Genomic DNA, 15,590 nt, shown 5'->3' with positions numbered 1-15,590 from the left:
GATTAGTTTTGGCTAGATTACACATTTTTACTGTAAAATATCTGCCACCTCAAATAAGCTTTTGTTTGCCAATTTTTGCTAATATGTTAAATATAGTATGTTTTGTCAATGTAGGCTATATTCGAAGTAATGAATCCTTAACTTTGAAATATGTATGATAAAATGTATACTTTAGTTTTTACAAAGAAAGATTACAGTTCAATTGTTGTTGTAATTGTAACCTTTTTAATAAAAAATATATATTTACAAGGTAGATGTAAACAAATTTTAAAAGGTAAATATAATCCTTTTCTTTAAATAATTTTTATTGTGTTTTATTATTGACAATTTTGGGGAGAGGATACATATTCCAAAACTGAAAATACAGTATGAGAATTAACTGCACAATTACTAGACATGTTTTCCTTGGATATTATACAATTTGCAAGCAAAATTTGTGAAAAAAAAAAAAAAAAAAAAAATTGACATGCTTCCAACTGTGAACCAATTTGGTAGAATATATATATATATATATATATATATATTGCTCTTGCATTCTTTCTTGTGGCTATAGGTCAAGTCAAGTCAAGTCAAGTTTATTTGTATAGCGCTTTTCACAATACAGATTGTATCAAAGCAGCTTCACAGTATTAAATTAAAATAATACAACAAAGTTTGTTTCAAGAGGAATTTATTGATTGATAAAATTAAATTAAATATCCCCAAAATATCCCCAACTGAGCAAGCCAAAGGCAACAGTGGCAAGGAACCGAAAAACTCCATCAAGTGACCTAATGGTGTCCTAAAACTCCATCAGGTGACCTAATGGTGAAAAAAAAACCTTGGGAGAACCCAGGCTCAGTCGGGGGCCAGTTCTCCTCTGGCATTTATGAGCTAGAGGACGGATTGTAGTTTGATCTGTAGGATTATATGAATGCCTGGCTGAAGAGATGCGACTTTAATCTAGTTTTAAACTGGGAGAGCGAGTCTGAGCAACGAACAGTATCAGGAAGACTATTCCAGAGTTTTGGAGCCAAATGTGAAAATGCTCTCCCTCCTTTGGTGGTTCTGGATATCCTAGGTATGACCAAAAGCCTTGAATTTAGTGATCTTAAAGAGCGCGATGGATTATAGGGCGATAGAAGATCCGTTAAATAGACTGGAGCTAAGCCGTTTAGGGCTTTATAAGTCAGTAGCAATACCTTGAAATTAATACGGAACTTTATAGGTAACCAATGCAGTGATGATAAAATCTGTGTTATATGATCATATTTTCTTGATCTCGTAAGAACTCTGGCGGCGGCATTTTGGACTAACTGTAGCTTGTTTATTGAGGATGCAGGACAACCAGCTAATAAAGCATTACAGTAATCCAGTCTCGAGGTCATGAATGCATGAACTAACTTTTCTGCATCAGAAACTGATAGCTTATTACGTAGCTTAGCAATGTTTCTAAGGTGGAAAAAGGCTGTTTTTGTAACATATCAAATATGATTTTCAAAAGACAGGTTGCAATCGAGTATAACACCCAGGTCTTTTACTGTAGAGGATAAAGTAACAGGACATCCTATGATGTTAAAGTTGTATTGTGCGAGGTTTTGTGGGCGTTTTTTTGAACCGATAAGTATTACCTCTGTCTTGTCTGGATTTAATAAAAGAAAATTACGCGTCATCCAATCTTTTATATCTTTAACACACTCTGTCAATTTGGAAAATTTAGCGTTTTCATCCGGCCGTGATGAAATATATATTTGAGTGTCATCAGCATAACAATGGAAACTAATTCCATGTTTCCTTATAATATTTCCAAGTGGCATCATATATATTGAAAATAACAGAGGGCCTAATACAGATCCCTGCGGCACTCCATAGTTTACTGGAGTTATGATCGATTTTTCTCCATTTAAATAGACAAAATGGTAGCGGTCAGATAGGTATGATTTGAACCAGCTTAGTGCTTGTCCTTGAACACCAGTATAATTTTGTAGTCGATCTAAGAGTAATGTATGATCTATAGTATCGAACGCAGCACTAAGATCAAGTAAAACTAGTATTGAGATACAGCCTTGGTCAGAAGCTAAAAGTAAATCATTTGTGATTTTAACGAGCGCAGTTTCAGTGCTATGATGCGGTCTGAATCCAGACTGAAACTTTTCATAGATATCATTTTGTTGCAAGAAAGAGCCCAGTTAAGCGGACACCACTTTTTCTAATATTTTAGACATAAATGGAAGATTTGAAATGGGTCTATAATTTTCTAGATTATTATGATCTAATTGTGGTTTCTTAATGAGAGGTTTTATAACTGCCAGTTTAAATGTTCTTGGAACATGACCTAAAGATAAAGACGAGTTAATAATATTGAGGAGAGGCTCTTCCACTACAGGTAACACTTCTTTCAGTAGTTTAGTTGGTATAGGATCTAATAAACATGTTGTTGTTTTAGATGAAGTGATAAGTTTATTTAACTCTTTTTGTTCTATAGTTGTAAAGCACTGTAATTGTTCTTGCGGGGTGATAATTGAAGCTGAATTATAAGGCGCGATTGAAGATTGAACGTTTACAATTGTGGTTCTGATGCTTTCTATTTTCTCAGTGAAGAAGTTCATGAAATCATTACTACTGAACTGTAATGGGATATTTTGTTCGGGTGACGTCTGTTTATTTGTTAGTCTAGCCACGGTGTTAAATAAAAACCTTGGATTGTTTTGGTTGTTTTCTATTAGTTTGCGGAGGTGCTCTGCCCTGGCCGCTTTTAGGGCCTTTTTATAACGTGACATACTGTCTTTCCACGCGATTCTAAAGACCTCTAAATTAGTTTGTTTCCATTTACGCTCTAAAATACGGGTTTCTCTCTTTAAAACATGCGTAGTATTGTTATACCATGGTGCTTTATTTTTCTCTCTGACCTTTTTTAATTTAATAGGTGCAACCACATCCAATGTTCTAGAGAGAATGGTGCTCATAGTGCTAGTTAGTTCTTCTAGTTCATCTGTTTGTTTGGGTTCAGGCAGCAGCTGAGACAGATTAGATAAGCAATTTGAGAAATGATCTATGGTGGATGGGAGGATTGTTCTGCCTGGTTGATAACGCGACGCCGCATGACATATTACAGCAGTACGTAATATGCAAGTTACCATGTAGTGATCAGTGACTTCATCACTTTGTGGAATGATATCTATATCGGTTGGATCGGTTCCATGTGATATAATTAAATCGAGTGTATGATTAAGACGATGTGTTGGTCCGGTGACGTTTTGCTTGACCCCAAATGAATTTAATAAATCTGTAAACACAGCTCCTAACGCATCATTTGGATTATCTACGTGTATGTTAAAATCTCCAACAATTAATGCTTTATCGACATTGACTAATAGGTCTGAGAGAAAATCTGCAAACTCTTTTAGGAAATCAGCGTAAGGCCCTGGCGGTCTATATACGGTAGCCAAGGCTAGAGATAATAGGGATGTTTTTCTAACATCTAAGAGCGTAACATTTAGTACAAGTACTTCAAATGAAATAAACTTATAACCCGTTTTCTGAGTAACATTTAGAATATCTCTATAAATGGTTGCAACACCGCCGCCATGACCAATCAGACGGGGCTCATGCTTATAACAGTATCCAGGAGGAGTAGACTCATTAATACCGAAATAGTCATTTGGTTTAAGCCAGGTTTCAGTAAGGCAAAGTACATCGAAGCTATTATCTGTGACTATTTCATTTACAACTAGATGTACCGCATCGCGGTACAAAATATGACCGCCGCTCAGGCCTGCACTGGCTTTCCACAAAAATAAATGACGTGGAGTAATTTGGCTGTATTGCGTGTTTATGTATATACCTAAAAAAAGTAATAGTATGTGCATGTCTGTGTGTGTGTGTGTGTGTGTGTGTGTGTGTGTGTGTGTGTATGTGTGTGTGTTTGTGTATGTGTGTGTCTGTGTGTGTGTGTGTGTGTCTGTGCGTGTATGTATGTGTGCGTACATGTGTGCGCGTGTGTGTTTGTGTGTGTGTGTCTGTGCATGTGGATTTGTATGTGTGTGTATGGGTGTGTGTCTGTGCGTGTGAATGTCAGTGTGTGTGCATGCTTGCGTTTGTTTGTATTCCTGCATGTGTGTGTGTGACAGTATCATCCTAAACCAGCAACCCTTCGCTCAACAGCACCATCTACAGGCCGATGAGTGTACAGTCACTAAAGGTGCACATAAATGAATTTATTTTATACTCCCCCATGGATGAAATTCTACAAAACTTAGCAGAGGATACCCCCAGAGGTTGTCAAGTTAATCATACACATGAAATATGGTGCAGTTCTGAACATCTCCACTGAAGATAGGGGCGATTAAAGCAGAATAATATTGCATTTTCATTTTTTATGGGAGGGGCGCAAATCACAAATGAGTGATTATGGGCTAGGTTGATGTGGGCCCTTAAGAGCAACATACCATAAAAATGTCTTCATCCTCGGTGCCACGGTTCAGGTAGTTATTTAGGAAAAACTGCATTTTTTTGGGTTTGGGGGGGGACCAAACGAAATTTTTCCGTAGAAGTCTAGTGGGGCTACATGCCCACCAAATTTCATGTTCCCCGGTGTTTCGGTGTCCCTGGTATCGTTGACGAAAAATTTACGGGGGCCCCAGCGCAGGGGGGGGAAGTGGCCCCCGGGGACCAAACGAAATTTTTCCGTAAAAGTCTAGTAGACCAACATACCATAAAAATTTCTTCATCCTCGGTGCCACGGTTCAGGTAGTTATTTAGGAAAAACTGCATTTTTTTGGGTTTGGGGGGGCCCAGCGCGGGGGGGGGAGTGGCCCCCGGGGACCAAACGAAATTTTTCCGTAGAAGTGTAGTGGGGCTACATGCCCACCAAATTTCATGTTCCCCGGTGCTTCGGTGTCCCTGGTATCGTTGACGAAAAATTTACGGGGGCCCCAGCGCGGGGGGGGAAGTGGCCCCCGGGGACCAAACGAAATTTTTCCGTAAAAGTCTAGTAGACCAACATACCATAAAAATGTCTTCATCCTCGGTGCCACGGTTCAGGTAGTTATTTAGGAAAAACTGCATTTTTTTGGGTTTGGGGGGGCCCAGCGCGGGGGGGGAGAGGCCCCCGGGGACCAAACGAAATTTTTCCTTAGAAGTCTAGTGGGGCTACATGCCCACCAAATTTCATGTTCCCCGGTGTTTCGGTGTCCCTGGTATGGTTGACGAAAAATTTACGGGGGCCCCAGCGCGGGGGGGGGAAGTGGCCCCCGGGGACCAAATGAAATTTTTCCGTAAAAGTCTAGTAGACCAACATACCACAAAAATTTCTTCACCCTCGGTGCCACGGTTCAGGTAGTTATTTAGGAAAAACTGCATTTTTTTGGGTTTGGGGGGGCCCAGCGCGGGGGGGGAGTGGCCCCCGGGGACCAAACGAAATTTTTCCTTAGAAGTCTAGTGGGGCTACATGCCCACCAAATTTCATGTTCCCCGGTGTTTCGGTGTCCCTGGTATCGTTGACGAAAAATTTAAGGGGGCCCCAGCGCGGGGGGGGAAGTGGCCCCCGGGGACCAAACGAAATTTTTCCGTAAAAGTCTAGTAGACCAACATACCATAAAAATTTCTTCATCCTCGGTGTCACGGTTCAGGTAGTTATTTAGGAAAAACTGCATTTTTGGGGGTTTGGGGGGGCCCAGCGCGGGGGGGGAGTGGCCCCCGGGGACCAAACGAAATTTTTCCTTAGAAGTCTAGTGGGGCTACATGCCCACCAAATTTCATGTTCCCCGGTGCTTCGGTGTCCCTGGTATCGTTGACGAAAAATTCAGTAAGGTGACAAAAAAAAAAAAAAAAAAAAACTTTGACAATCCCTATATGACCGCTTTCGCTAGCTACGCTAGCGGCGGTCATAATAACTGCCTTAGGTGTGAGTGATCTAATGTTTAGAAGACCTAGCTTTAGAAATAGTTTTTGTTTACTAATAGCAACATTTTCTGTTTTAATAACAATTAGATTTTTCCTAGATCCTGCATTAGATTTATTATTTGATCTCACTAAACGAAGAATAGACACGGTTTCTATGCAGTGTTCTACACTAGTATTTATATCAGTTGAATTGGTGCAGCAGAGACTATGATTTGGACTTTTGGTTACTAGTCAAAGGGTATTTAACATTTTGGAGATGTTATCTGACAGAAGATCCGCTCCGAATCTGCTTGGGTGTAAGCCATCAGCACGGAAAAGCCTAGGACGCTCCCAAAACAGATTCCAGTTATTTACAAAGAGCAGTTTCTGCTCATTGCACCATGACATTAACCATTCATTTAGCGCAAATAATCTGCTGAACTTTTCATGCCCTAATCGGTACGTGGGAAGCGGTCCTGACACAATGATCGTTGTTTCAGGCGATGTGCTGCATACCGTATCGATTAGATTCCTGAAGTCTTTCTTCAGAATCTCCGTCTGGCGCAGCCTGATGTCGTTCACTCCCGCGTGCAGGACCACAGTTCCGACGCGCTCGTCACCGTTCAGGATCTCGGGAACGCGAGCAGCGATTTCAGAAACACGAGCACCAGGAAAGCAGTGACTTTGCACCCTACTTTTACCTAACGTAGCGTGTACGTGCCGAACGATGGAATCGCCGATGATCACAGCATCGCGTTCTGTTTCGCGTAGAGGGGAGAAGTGGTTTTGTGTGGATAACTCGAAAACCGGGAGGGTCGGAGAAAGTCTTGGTCTAAACCTGACTCGCGTCTTCCGCTGCGGAACCACCCAGGCTTCGTGGTGGCGTGTTGGAGCCGGAGTGAACGAGACCATGGCTGATTTCGACCGATGCTGAGGAACGCACGGAGTAGACGCGGTCGGAGTCAGCGGGTTAGTAACGTTAAACACTGATTTGTGTGCATCGGCACGTGATGTTTCAAGAGCCAAACACCGGTCTCTCAGCTCGGCCTGTCTCAATAAAAGGTTGTGGATCTGTTTCTCAACAGCTTCCAGCTCAGACTGCAGTGCGTGCAGCTCAAATGTGTCCTCACCTGCACCAAACGGTAGACTACTTACATCTGATATATTCGCCATTTTAACAGATGGACAGTGAGTTAGCAACGAAGCTACCAGTGATGCTATCAATATTAATACTAATTTATGACTGAAGTCTTGGATATAATCTTGGATATAAAATGTTTGTTTGTAAGTGAGTGTGGAGAAGACGCGTTCAGCCGTGATCCACGGACGTAACCTTTAAGAGAATGCAGCGTTGGATCACTAATAGGCTTGAGACGCGTCTGCTCAACAGTCCGCGTTGTAACTATGAGGTTTTTTAGGTTTTTTAGTGGTAGGGGTGTAGAGTAGACGCACGATAGGCGAAAAAAAATTTTTTGTTTGTAAGTGAGTGTGGAGAAGACGCGTTCAGCCGTGATCCACGGACGTAACCTTTAAGAGTATGCAGCGTTGGATCACTAATACATTTACATTTACATTTATTCATTTAGCTGACGCTTTTTATCCAAAGCGACTTACAATTGCTAATTATGTCAGAGGTCGCACGCCTCTGGAGCAACTAGGGGTTAAGTGTCTTGCTCAGGGACACATTGGTGTCTCACAGTGGATTCGAACCCGGGTCTCTCACACCAAAGGCATGTGTCTTATCCATTGCGCCACCACCACCATCAATAGGCTTGAGACGCGTCTGCTCAACAGTCCGCGTTCTAACTATGAGGTTTGAGCAGTAACATTAGTGCTTCTCAGTGAGGAAAAGTAGAAAATGTTCGTTGTAAGCGAGTTTAAAGAGAAAAATCAAGAATTATAAATCAAATCGATAGAGCTCCAAAAACAACAACGCATTCAGACGCAACGCATGATAATAACAGGACAAGACATTACTCACCGTGTTTGTTGAGTGTTTCTTACTCACCTGAGCTTTTATGAACTCAAAGGCGCGAGCGCGCGAGAGAAAATAAATAAATAAAAATAGCTGAGCGCACGGGTGGCGCGTTAACAGGCTTGCGAATTACTTGCGTGTTGTGCTAGTAGTAACGGAAGCTAGCGATGTCAGGGTTGGGTAAGCTGTATTTAGTAGTAATATAAACAACTAGAAATTGTAGTAAATGATGGTTCAAAACAAGGAAATACGAGGCTAAGACGGAGCTTACAGCACCGAAGCAAACACACTCACAGCAGGCAGCGAGGCAGAGAGAAAAATCAAGAATTATAAATCAAATCGATAGAGCTCCAAAAACAACAACGCATTCAGACGCGACGCATGATAATAACAGGACAAGACATTACTCACCGTGTAGGTGACACACCTGAATGAATGGCTCATTAAGTATGCGGGCCCCATTGTCTCCTCAGGTGTGAACCACTACATATGCATGATGCTGTTGAATTGTTGACGCCCCTTGCGCATATTGTCTTTACAAACAAAAAGTGTTTTACAAGATTTAAATCAATGTATTGTGTTATGTGAATGATAAGGGCAGGATGATTTTCACATCATTTTGAAGAAAAAACTCTAGGCAACGACATCAATAAGTCAGAAGTCTTATTGTCACATATTTAGTATGTGTTTTGTGGCCTTATTTCAGAAACTTTAGTTTTTAGTTTTTTCAATAACCATGCATAAACATTATTCTCTCAAAAATACAAACATGTACATGCATGTTGCTCACATATTATGATAGCCCTGTTTGTGCTAAATAGAGTGTAATTATACCTTTGCCATTAATATGTTTATAAGCAACTGAAAAAAGCACAAATGTCAGGGCATGTCAGAACATCTCAAGGACCCCAAAAACCACTCAGACCCCAGAGGGTTAAAAACAGAATTTTTATCTCACTGCCTGCAGTGGCTCAGGGGCAGTCTCTGCAGTGCAGTAGCACCAGAGATAAGGCCCAAGAGGATAAAGAGGGCGCAAAGGCAGATTCCCTTGCTCCCTCAGGAACCTGACGATCAGGACGTGCTTCCCATGCTACTGCATCAGTATGTGCGTCAAAGAAAAAATAGAGGCAAGATCATTTTGAGGGTGGAGGACACAGCCCTTACTCCAACCCATCTTGCAGGAAAGAGAGCACTGAAATGACCGAACGCCTTCAGGATCTCCTCATGGAGAGAAGACTCAACGAATAGGTTCCACTTCTATTTGGCGTAAGCAACACTTCCTCTTAGGGGGTGCTCTCGCAGAAGTGATGGTGACTACCACATAGTTCTGCGGTAGCCACCTAATCCTCCGCGTCCATCTTTAGGACCGGCCTGGAATCTCTCCAGGGGTCTGAACGCGGGTGCCATCATGCCCCGTCCCTGAAAATGTATTCAGGGGAAAGTCAAGAAGGGCTGTCAAGGGGAACTAGGTCTGGTTGGGCCTATAAGGGGCAACTATCAAGACCTGCTCCACTCCTGACCTAGCACAGTAGGTGCAAGCGACATGCGCGCACAAGACAGGAGCACTGCTCAACACTAGGTGTGAGGAAATCACTGTAGCATCAGGAGCATCTCTGCTCAACACCTGAGTGTGATGAAAATCACTGAACTTGAGTGGGCGCTGAAGTGATCTTCATATGGAGGAAGCCATGCGGCTGCGTCTGCCATATGTCCCCAGGAGCCTCTGAAAATTCTTTCAGTGGGACCCTTTCTCACTTCTGTATAGCACCGACCGGACACACTCTCCTCTTGAAGAGGCATGTTGGACCGAGTCCATCCCCATACCGGAAAAGAGATACTCAGCCCGTGGGCGAGATTACTCTCTCCCAGTTGACCTGAAGACCCAACTGGCTGTGGAGCACTCGAAGGGTAGGACTCTGTACTGATACTTCGAACCCTCAAACGCAACACTCAGGATAGCCTGTGGTGCAGAAGGCTAGAGATCTGAAGTACATGTCATTCAGGTTAAATGCTGCAGACCAAGCTTGGGGGCGGGGCATTCTGAAAAATGTCTCTCTGTGTAGCAACTTGGACGGAGGCTTTCGAGAAAGGACCTGTTTCAAGTGACACAGGGCCAAGATGGTCACGACCCACCACATACTTGGTACAGTACATGAAGAACGAGTTTATAAAAACTGGCCTTCATATCGGTTGGAGGGAGCGGCTATATCACCTAGTGTGATAATTATCACTGAACTTGAGTGGGCGCCGAGCAAAAATGAATCGCATAGCCGAGTCTGATGGTCACAGTCCGGTCTGGATCGGTTGGGAAGCTTTTTCTGCTTCTATGAACCAGGCCCAGGCTCAGATGACCACAGACATACCTGAGGTGGGGCAGCAAGGTGGAGGACATTGATGTGAGTGTGAAGTACAACACTTACCTATCTCCACTGGGCGGCAGGGGATTCGGTAGAAGGCAGATGACCAGGTCCTCGAACCGCACCCAGCTGCCGTGCTGGCGAACAAGAGGGGGTTGAGGGGTGCAAGGCTTTACAGGGTCGCACACCGCCAGACTTGCCCTCCTGGGACCCAGGAACAGAGGAATTTGCTGACGTGACGTGAACAGTCTCTGGCTCTGCAGACGTGACGTGAAGAGTCTCAGACTTGGCAGACGTGACGTGAAGAGTCTCTGGATCAGCAGACGTGACGTGAAGAGTCTCAGACTTGGCAGACGTGACGTGAACAGTCTCTGGCTCTGCAGACGTGAGGTGAACAGGCTCTGGCTCGGCAGACGTGACGTGAACAGCCTCAGACTTGGCAGACGTGACGTGAACAGTCTCTGGCTCGGCAGACGTGACGTGAAGAGACTCAGGTTTGGCAGACGTGACGTGAAGAGACTCAGACTTGGCAGACATGACGTGAAGAGACTCAGATTTAGACGGTACTGTTGGGTTGCAGGGTTCCTCATCCGCAAAACCCACCGTGAACGATTATGTTAAGTGGCTTAACAACAAGGCCTGGTCAATGTATTGGGCCGGGGACCAGTGGATTTTTCCCCCAGGAAGCGAACAGGCTCATTCAGACTCACCCTAAATATGCCCTTGATGGCCACATCATTAAAGTCCAACTGGCAACACAGCCCACAAAATTCCTCTACATATTTTTCCAGGGGAAGATTTCCCTGGTGTAGGTTTAGGAGGGCAACTGCTGGGTTCATAGCTTTTGGTCAAGTATTCTGTAAAGTGATACACTGAAGGCAAGTTGTAAAGAGAACCCAAGTGCAGCTTTATTTCAATAACAAAATCAAAACATAAAACAAAAGCATGACATGGCATGAACTCAAAAACATGAACATAAAAATGACTCACACAAATAGTGGTTACAGGAAACAATACTTGATAAAGACACATGGCAAACATGAGGGTTTAAATACACAGACTAATGACAAGACAAGGGACACCTGTGAACAATGATCAGACAATTAACAAATGACAAGACACATGGCAGGATCACATGACAAACAGGGAATCACATGACAGACATGGAAACATGACTAAGACAAGACCAAATCGTGACAATTGAGTGGCTGGTGAAATTTGTACATTTACTAGCCTTTTGGCTGGTGGTCGAAAAAGTACATTTCGAACCCTGAAAGAAAAACATTTAAAAATGAAAACAGAATCAAATATATAAAATAAAAATAGACAGAAATACGGGTAGACTGCAGTTGCCCCAAAATTCAATAAAAGGAATTAAAATTCCACAAAGAAATTAATTTAATGGCACAGCAGAAGCCTGCTGTATATTGACAACACTTTAAGTTAAAATACACAGACACGTGGAACTATGGAAGCTTGTTTCCGCCACTGAATAATAAATAAATAATAATAATTGCGACTTTTTATCCCACAACTCTGACTTTTTTTCTCACAATTGCGATATATCAAGTCAGAATTGTGACATTTTTTCTCAGAATTGCGAGATATTAAGTCAGAATTGTGAGAAATAAAGTCAGAATTCTGAGAAATAAAGTCGCAATTGTGAGATATAAAGTCGCAATTCTGAGAAATAAAGTCGCAATTGTGAGATATAAAAAAAATATTTAAAAAAAGTCCCGTCTTTTTTTCCCCTTAGAATTGGACTTTATATCTCGCAATTCTGACTTTTTATCTCGCAATTCTGACTTTATATCTCACAATTCTGACTTTATGACACGCAATTGCGACTTTATATCTCGCAATTCTGACTTTATAACACGCAATTGCGACTTTATTTCACGCAATTCTGACTTTATATCTCGCAATTCTGACTTTATAACACGTAATTACGACTTTATTTCACGCAATACTGACTTTATATCTCGCAATTCTGAGAAATAAAGTCAGAATTGTGAGATGTAAACTCGCAATTGTGAGATAAAAAGTCGCAATTATCTTTTAAAATGTTTTATTCCGTGGCGGAAACAAGCTTCCATCTGGAACAATTACACACATGATCCTTTATTGTTAAAGGAGAACATCACAAAAGCAAACGTTGAGAACAAACTTTACAGTGAAGTAGGAGACATCTCGTGTTCAGCACTTACACTTTTATAATGAACAACATTTACTTATTCAAAGATTCAGAAGTCTTCAACGAGGAAGAAGGAGCAGACGTAATTTTAAGGATTTTTAAACCGGAAACAGGACTAAAATATTTCAGTAGAGTATTTTATGTCTTAAACGAGTAACATGCAGGTGTGTCAGGAGAGCATCATGACAGAACACAGATCAAATATACATGTAGATCACAAGATGAGAGTAAATACGTTAAAATATTACAATGGAAGTTGTATCAACACTTATTTTTTTTACTCAAAGTTACTATATGTTAAATTATAAAGATTATTATTATTATTGTTTTTTAAAGATTATTTATGGCCATTTTTAGGCCTTTATTGACAGGACAGCTGAAGACATAAAATGGGAGAGAGAGAGGGGGGGGGGGGGGGGGGATGACATGCAGCAAAGGGCCAAAGGTCGGGGTCAAACCCAGGCCCGGTGCATCGAGGAGTACACCTCTACATATGAGCGCACGCTCCAGCATCTGAGCCATCGCTTATCAACACCAAATATCTAAACTAACCTGCAGCTGACGGCACAGTGAATGAACCACGGTCATGGATTCGAGAGTTGAGATTGTTCTTGATATTTGAAAAATAACTCTTTAAACCAGTGATCGGTTCATACTTTGAGAAAACAATATCCATAAAAGCCGTCATAAATTCTGGTTTACCACACAGGCTACTACAGCTTTCAATTTCATTATTATCTGAATTGATCTTGTAGGTCTTGTATTTCTGCAGCAAATGATCCAGGTACCGTAAATACTCTTTGATTGTAGCTTCGATTTCCTGAACATAGACTGATGCAGGTTTGATTTCATGAACACAGTCTGATGCAGGTTTACGTTTACCAGTCTGAATATCCAGTCGAGCCTCATGGATCAACATCTGGACGTGGAAGGCGGCTCCGTTGACCCAGATCTTGAACCCACGGTTGCTCATCTGTCTGTCATACAGCAGGGAGTTTCTGAGGATGGTGAGATGGTTGCTCAGCTGATGTTCCAGTCTCCTTATTTCCTCCCGTAATCGTTGGTCATTTTTCATGTAGATGCGATGGCGTTTCAGATACTCTGACATTGTGTCTCGGACACTCAAAGCTTTCTCTTCCCCAAACACACGTCGTATCAGGCTGTATGTGTCAACACTTGGCTGAGTGTCGGCCTTGATGACGATCTCTATGATCAAGGAAATCACCAAAGCTCCAAGTCCAACAGCATTCGGGACTGGAGTCAGTGGACCAATGGCAGATCCAAGACTGCTGACGTAACCCGGCACCGTGTTGAGCATCTCATCAGAGTAAGCCTGCAGCACAGCGTTAGAGTCGGAACCAGAATACTTCAGCAGAGACTCATCTATGCCTACATCTGGTAAGAGGTGTGGCGCATGCTGTAAAACGTATTCATAAATCTTAAGAACAGACCACCCAAAGTTCTCTTGTGAGTATGAGCCGCCCATGATTATTCCTCTCGATCTGTGATCGCTCACACAAAGTTCAGATGTCCCCCGACCAGCAGACTGAACACTATAATCAGAATACTGAGATAAAATCCAGCCCCCTCCCTCACATATAACCAGGATGACAACTGCAGCAGCCAATCAGACCTCTGGAAAATGGTTAGGTGTATTTGTTGACTTGTCTCTAAAGTCCAATGTGTTTAAGGTCCAGAAAAACTAATTGTACTGCATGAATCTACATTTATTGTTTGCTATTCAAATACAACCCTAATGCAGTGATTAGAGATTGTTCCTTCATGTGCATTATAAGTGTTTTATAAGCTCCTTAAATAAAGAAAACCTTCACAGAATCCACATCAGAAACAGGACAACGCCAAATACATGAACAGGATATTGACTTAACCTACGGCAGCATTTATACTGTACAATATTTTGTGATAAACGGGATTCTTTGACTATTATTTAGGTCTTATAAAGGCATCATGTGTTTTAACTGGATCTGTGCAACCGAGGATTTTTTTCACGTGTGTAAAGTGTGTTCACGTGTGTTCACGTGTGTTCACGTTTTTCACGTGTTGTTTGAACCCAAACAAACAGATGAACTAGAAGAACTAACTAGCACTATGAGCACCATTCTCTCTAGAACATTGGATGTGGTTGCACCTATTAAATTAAAAAAGGTCAGAGAGAAAAATGAAGCACCATGGTATAACAATACTACGCATGTTTTAAAGAGAGAAACCCGTATTTTAGAGCGTAAATGGAAACAAACTAATTTAGAGGTCTTTAGAATCGCGTGGAAAGACAGTATGTCACGTTATAAAAAGGCCCTAAAAGCGGCCAGGGCTGAGCACCTCCGCAAACTAATAGAAAACAACCAAAACAATCCAAGGTTTTTATTTAACACCGTGGCTAGACTAACAAATAAACAGACGTCACCCGAACAAAATATCCCGTTACAGTTCAGTAGTAATGATTTCATGAACTTCTTCACTGAGAAAATAGAAAGCATCAGAACCACAATTGTAAACGTTCAATCTTCAATCGCGCCTTATAATTCAGCTTCAATTATCACCCCGCAAGAACAATTACAGTGCTTTACAACTATAGAACAAAAAGAGTTAAATAAACTTATCACTTCATCTAAAACAACAACATGTTTATTAGATCCTATACCAACTAAACTACTGAAAGAAGTGTTACCTGTAGTGGAAGAGCCTCTCCTCAATATTATTAACTCGTCTTTATCTTTAGGTCATGTTCCAAGAACATTTAAACTGGCAGTTATAAAACCTCTCATTAAGAAACCACAATTAGATCATAATAATCTAGCAAATTATAGACCCATTTCAAATCTTCCATTTATGTCTAAAATATTAGAAAAAGTGGTGTCCGCTCAACTGGGCTCTTTCTTGCAACAAAATGATATCTATGAAAAGTTTCAGTCTGGATTCAGACCGCATCATAGCACTGAAACTGCGCTCGTTAAAATCACAAATGATTTACTTTTAGCTTCTGACCAAGGCTGTATCTCAATACTAGTTTTACTCGATCTTAGTGCTGCGTTCGATACTATAGATCATACATTACTCTTAGATCGACTACAAAATTATACTGGTGTTCAAGGACAAGCACTAAGCTGGTTCAAATCATACCTATCTGACCGCTACCATTTTGTCTATTTAAATGGAGAAAAATCGATCATAACTCCAGTAA

The 15,590-nt window shown here is 41.7% G+C and overlaps 2 protein-coding genes across 2 annotated transcripts in view; both read right to left on the bottom strand.

The window, feature by feature from the left end:
• The window catches only part of ripply3 (ripply transcriptional repressor 3), a 105,609-nt gene extending 94,680 nt beyond the window's left edge, over positions 1–10,929 (bottom strand). Inside the window, exon 1 of the mRNA XM_082158722.1 lies at positions 10,258–10,929. Coding sequence (XP_082014848.1) covers positions 10,258–10,784 — 527 coding nt within the window. The 5' untranslated portion in view covers positions 10,785–10,929. The remainder of the gene's footprint in view (positions 1–10,257) is intronic.
• A 148-nt stretch (positions 10,930–11,077) lies between these two features.
• Positions 11,078–13,874, bottom strand: LOC309489795 (uncharacterized protein; the record flags this gene model as incomplete). The annotated part of the gene is made up of 2 exons (XM_082158708.1): positions 11,078–13,184; positions 13,215–13,874. 2 exons carry the CDS (start codon positions 13,872–13,874, stop codon positions 12,936–12,938), a joined length of 909 nt encoding a protein of 302 aa, XP_082014834.1. The 3' UTR covers positions 11,078–12,935.
• Between the last annotated feature and the right edge of the window lie 1,716 nt (positions 13,875–15,590).

Source organism: Leuciscus leuciscus, assembly GCF_965113295.1.
Source record: "Leuciscus leuciscus genome assembly, chromosome: 24".
NCBI lineage: Eukaryota > Metazoa > Chordata > Actinopteri > Cypriniformes > Leuciscidae > Leuciscus > Leuciscus leuciscus.
The sequence above is the reverse complement of the archived record's forward strand: the minus strand, read 5'-3'. Positions and strand labels throughout refer to the sequence as shown.